General features: G+C 46.5%; 1 protein-coding gene across 1 annotated transcript; it reads right to left on the reverse strand.

Annotated features, from left to right (window-relative positions):
* Positions 1 to 1,752: 1,752 nt before the first annotated feature.
* On the reverse strand, positions 1,753 to 2,448 carry LOC110914033. The gene has a single exon (XM_022158846.1). The coding sequence runs from the start codon at positions 2,446 to 2,448 to the stop codon at positions 1,753 to 1,755; it is 696 nt and encodes a 231-aa protein (XP_022014538.1).
* Positions 2,449 to 5,593: the final 3,145 nt, after the last annotated feature.

Raw genomic sequence — 5,593 nt, forward strand, 5'->3', positions numbered from 1 at the left:
ATACTTATCATATGTGATTTTTCGTAGATTCGGATCATCGGGTGCTATCTGAATGATTGGCGTTTCGACAACTACCGGATCCTGTCCCGGTGCAGTCTGGCCCGCGGCCCTTTTCCTGGCGCGACCTGCTCTCGCACTGCTCGCCATATCTGCAAAACAATTAACATTCAAGACAAACCAAGCAGATCATCAGTAATAACAAACTATTTTTGGAATTTTTTTTTTTTTTTATATTTATATACAGTCGAACACTGGCCGTATAGCATTTCGTTCGCGGCCATTATCCGATACAAGTGACTTTTACGCATATCGGTCGAAAACCAAATCAACTATGCCCGAATGGAGATTGAGTACGAGCAAAGTGATCCGATTGTCACGCGATGTACATTGCGCAAATTGACACTGGACAAGACTCTAAAACGACTCGACAAACTAAAGACAACACTAGACTACTCACAAGACGCAAACTTGACGCAAAAGACGCAACATTTACCCCCTTCCGGCACCTTGCTCGCCCTCGAGCAATCCCAAGTGCCGAAAGTAATACAATACCAAAATGTGGAAGCAATGGATGCGGCGCGCGTATGTTTGAAGAAAAAGTTTGAAGTTTTGTGACAAGACGCGCGTCACATCCCCACACTTAAATTGTATTCTATCCTTTACATATTAGCGTGTACGGGCATGTTCAATAAGACACGGACAAAACCACCCCACCCGTAATGACTATTAAACCCCCAACCTCACATCGCTCAAATCAATCAACGTGCCAAGCCAACCCGTTTCACCCGCGCCCGTGCCTCATTTGACAAGCCCATACAAGACACTAACACAATAGACATTACCCAACTCACTACTTACTACAGACTCGACATAAATACCATGATTCTAATAAACAAACACAAAGACTCGACACTACGGACGCGACTCGATTGACTAGAAATTAAGCCAGAAGCACATACCTGAGGTGAAGCTTAATCGAAAAATGACAAAGATGGTGAGCAGCTGGGTGGTGTCGGTCAACCGAAGGTGGGTGAAAGTAGTGGTTACGGGTTAACGGTGAAGGCGGAGGTGGCTGTGGATGGTGGCCAAAGAGGTGGGAGGTGAAGTGGTGGAGGTCCGGTGAAGCGGATGTGCGTGACCGGAGATGTTGGACAGGAAAGGAGGTGGGTGGTTGGTGGCCGGAGGTAAGGGTGGTTGGTCGACGAGGGTTTGGAGGGGAAAGGGGGGTGTATGTCGTCGGTGGTGTGTGAGAAGTGAATGTTGGGGCTGGTGGTTTAGGGTTATATTTTTTTCGATTTTAGTAAAGCCGTCGCGTAGCGCTAGAGGTCATGGTTTAGGTTTGGCGCTACGCCAGCGGTAGGTTCAGGCGAAAAGGGCCAAAGGTTCAACAGGGAACTGGTTCCAAGCTGCAAATGAACCCCCAAGGCTTCGCGTAGCGCGAGCGTGAGGGAGGTACCCGTCGCGCTACGCTAGTGGGCAATTTGGACAGTAGGCTCCGTGGAATTTTTGGTTTTATGCCTTAGAAATTTTTTTTAAGTTTTACCAATCCATTCCCAAGCCATCCCAAAATTTTTCTAAGTATGGGACTTACCTGAGACCTCGTTTTCTTCCAATTTCCAGCTCCTCAAGGCACGTTTCCTGCAAAATTTCTCAAACACACACACAAGACACAAAAACAAAAAAAACTACGAAGAATACACGAAATACACAATTTACAAATGGTACAAACTCTACAACCGAAACCTTACGCAATTATTGTTCGGCGAAGGTGGATGGGTCCTCTAGAGGAATTTCTTCCTCTTCGGTAGCATCAATTGGACCTCCCAAGTAATGTTTCAGGCGGTGGCCATTCACCTTCCAAACTCCCTTATCGACTTCATCGTAAAGCTCAACCGTGCCGTACGGAAACACTTGTTTCACCACGTACGGTCCATTCCACCTCGATTTCAGTTTACCTGCTATCAATTTCAAACGAGAGTTGAACAAGAGTACCTTATCACCTACCTTAAACTCCTTCAAACCTCGCAACCTTCGATCATGCAATGCCTTTGATTTTTCCTTGATGCTCCAAGATCTTTCATATGCGGCATCCCTCAAAGCTTCCAACTCGTGAATTTGGAAGAACCTCCTCCTTGCGGCTTCGGTAAGGTCAAGGTTTACGGTTTTCAACGCCCACAACGCCCTATGTTCTAATTCAACCGGGAGATGGCAAGCTTTGCCATATACGATCATAAAGGGTGTGGTGCCTAACGGTGTCTTATAGGCGGTGCGGAATGCCCACAAAGCGTCGTCGAGCTTTTCCGACCAATCCTTCCTACTTTTTCCTACCGTTTTCTCAAGGATTCTCTTCACCCCTCGGTTTGCATTCTCTACTTGGCCACTAGTTTGCGGGTGATACGCGGTGGAAAGACGATGAGTGACACCGTAACGCGCAAGTGCCTTTTCCATGGCGGAATTGCAAAAATGCGTGCCACGGTCACTTATTATAGCTTTAGGTATCCCGAAACGTGTAAACAACTTCTTGAGGAATCTCACCACCACTCAGGCATCATTGGTGGGCAAAGCTTGAGCTTCAACCCACTTAGAAACGTAGTCAATGGCCACGAGGATGTACCTATTCCCGCTAGAAGACGGGAAAGGTCCCATGAAATCAATGCCCCAAACGTCAAAGACTTCCAATACTTGGATTGGATTTTGAGGCATTTCATCCTTGGATGAGATGTTGCCGGTACGTTGGCAACGATCACAAGTCCTAACAAACTCTACGGCATCCTTAACTACCGTCGGCCAATAAAACCCACTATCGAAAACTTTTTGTGCCGTCACATGTGCTCCGTGATGACCCCCAGTTAAACACTCATGCACATGCCTAAGGATGTCTAAACCCTCCTCCTTAGCGACACACCTCCTAAGCACTCTATCTCCTCCTATCCTAAAGAGGTAAGGATCATCCCAAATGTACTTCCTAGCCTCCCTAAGAAGCTTTTTCTTTTGTTGGAAAGACATACCCCTCACAAGATCTCTGGTTGCCAAATAATTTGCCAAATCCGAAAACCATGGCAAACCCTCTACCTCGGCACTCACAAAATCTATGGTTTCGTGAGGAAAGGTATCTCCTATGGTATCCTCACGAACTTCCTCTCTCTTAGGGTCCTCTAACCGTGACAAGTGGTCGGCGGCCACATTTTCCGCTCCCTTTTTATCCTTAATTTCTATATCGAACTCGGAGAGCAAAAGAATCCACCTAATAAGACGTGGCTTCGCATCTTTCTTTTGGAAAAGAAAGCGCAAAGCGGAGTGATCGGTGAACACGGTGGTTTTAGAAAGCACGAGATATGAGCGAAACTTGTCAAACGCAAACACTACGGCTAAGAGTTCCTTTTCCGTCGTGGTATAGTTCTCTTGAGCATCGTTCAGAGTTTTGCTCGCGTAGTAAATCGGATGAAAATGTTTATCGACTCTTTGACCTAGGACCGCACCTACGGCATAATCACTTGCGTCACACATGAGCTCAAAGGGTAAGCTCCAATCGGGCGACACAAGTATTGGGGCACTAACGAGTTTCTCTTTCAAGAAGTCAAACGCCTTGATGCACTCCTTGTCGAAGACAAAAGGTACATCCTTCTCTAAAAGCCTAGTCATCGGGCGTGTGATTTTGGAAAAATCCTTTATGAACCGCCTATAAAAGCCCGCATGACCTAGGAAACTCCTAACGGACTTGACACTAGTAGGTGGAGGCAATCTACTTATGGTATCTATCTTGGCCCTATCCACCTCTATTCCCTCTCTCGACACCTTGTGTCCTAGCACTATTCCCTCCGTCACCATAAAGTGACACTTCTCCCAATTCAACATAAGGTTCGTCTCTATACATCTCTTAAGCATCCTATCTAGGTTGGAAAGGCATTGGTCGAAAGTGGTGCCATAAACCGAGAAGTCATCCATGAAAACTTCCATGGAGGTCTCAAGCATGTCTTGGAATATGGCTACCATGCACCTTTGGAAAGTTGCCGGAGCGTTGCATAACCCGAAAGGCATGCGGCGATACGCATAAGTGCCGTAAGGGCATGTGAATGTCGTTTTATCTTGATCCTCCGGGGCGATGGGGATCTGAAAATAACCCGAAAATCCATCGAGAAAACAATAGAATTGTTGACCCGCTAGACGCTCCAACATTTGGTCAATGAATGGTAAGGGGAAGTGATCTTTCCGGGTGGCGTCGTTTAATTTTCGATAATCTATGCATACACGCCAACCGGTAACGGTACGGGATGGGATTAACTCGTTCTTTTCATTCATGATCACCGTCATCCCACCCTTTTTTGGGACGACTTGGGTCGGGCTAACCCATGGTGAATCGGAAATGGGGTAAATTACCCCGGCATCTAACAACTTAAGAACCTCTTTCTTAACAACCTCTTGCATGTTCGGATTAAGGCGCCTTTGAGGTTGCACCACCGGCTTATAGTCATCTTCCATGAGTATTCGGTGGGTGCAATAGGCGGGGCTTATGCCCTTGATATCCGAAAGGCGCCATGCAATAGCTTCCCTATTCACTCTCAACACCTCTAAGAGTCTACCCTTTTCTCCCTCCTCTAACTTAGACGAAATAATGACGGGAAACTCGGACCCCTCACCTAGGAAAGCATACTCTAAGTGGGACGGGAGGACTCTAAGCTCTAAAGGGGCGGGCTTCTCTACGGGTGTACTCTCACTTTCACTCTTTATTTCACTCAATTCTAGCACTTCGGGAACCCACTCGTCCTCGTCTACCTCTTTACTCTCACTAACACTCTCCTCTACCTTCTCAACTACTTCCTCAATCCTACTCTCAACTAGGTCGGCTCCACTAATATAGTCAAAGCAATGGTCAACACATGATAAGAAAGACTCTATGAAATAGACCGAATGGCAGGGACTACTAAGATCATCGGAACCACTAGGGTGTTCCATGGAGCGTGCTATCTCGAAAGTCACCCTCTCCTCGCCGACTTGAAGTGTGATTTTCCCGTCGAAGACATCGATGATGGCCTTGGCGGTACACAAGAATGGGCGTCCTAGAATGATGGGAACCTTTTCGTCGGCTTCCATGTCAAGAACTACGAAGTCTACCGGGAAGACAAACTTATCCACTTTGACTAGAAGGTTTTCTATGATACCTCGTGGATACTTGACGGACCTATCGGCTAGCGACAAAGACATGCGTGTAGGTGACAACTCTCCTAGACCTAACCTCTCATACATAGAATATGGCATCAAGTTAATACTCGCTCCTAGGTCGGCTAGGGCCCTACACTCGGTATCACTCCCAAACAAACACGGGATGGTAAAAAGGCCCGGATCCGTCAATTTTTCCGGAACCTTGTTCAACACTACGGCTGAACATCCTCCACTAAGGGGGATGTTGGAAACCTCTCCTAACCTATCCTTACGTTTTAAAAGGTCTTTTAAGAATTTTGCATATTTAGGCATTGATTGGAGAGCTTCTATGAACGGAAGGTTTATCCTAAGCTGCTTGAAGATTTCTAAAAATTTTCCGTACTCTTTGGAATAGGTTTGATTTCTAAGGCGGGACGGAAAAGGAGCACGGGAA

Source organism: Helianthus annuus, chromosome 15 (genome assembly GCF_002127325.2).
Source record: "Helianthus annuus cultivar XRQ/B chromosome 15, HanXRQr2.0-SUNRISE, whole genome shotgun sequence".
Lineage (NCBI taxonomy): Eukaryota > Viridiplantae > Streptophyta > Magnoliopsida > Asterales > Asteraceae > Helianthus > Helianthus annuus.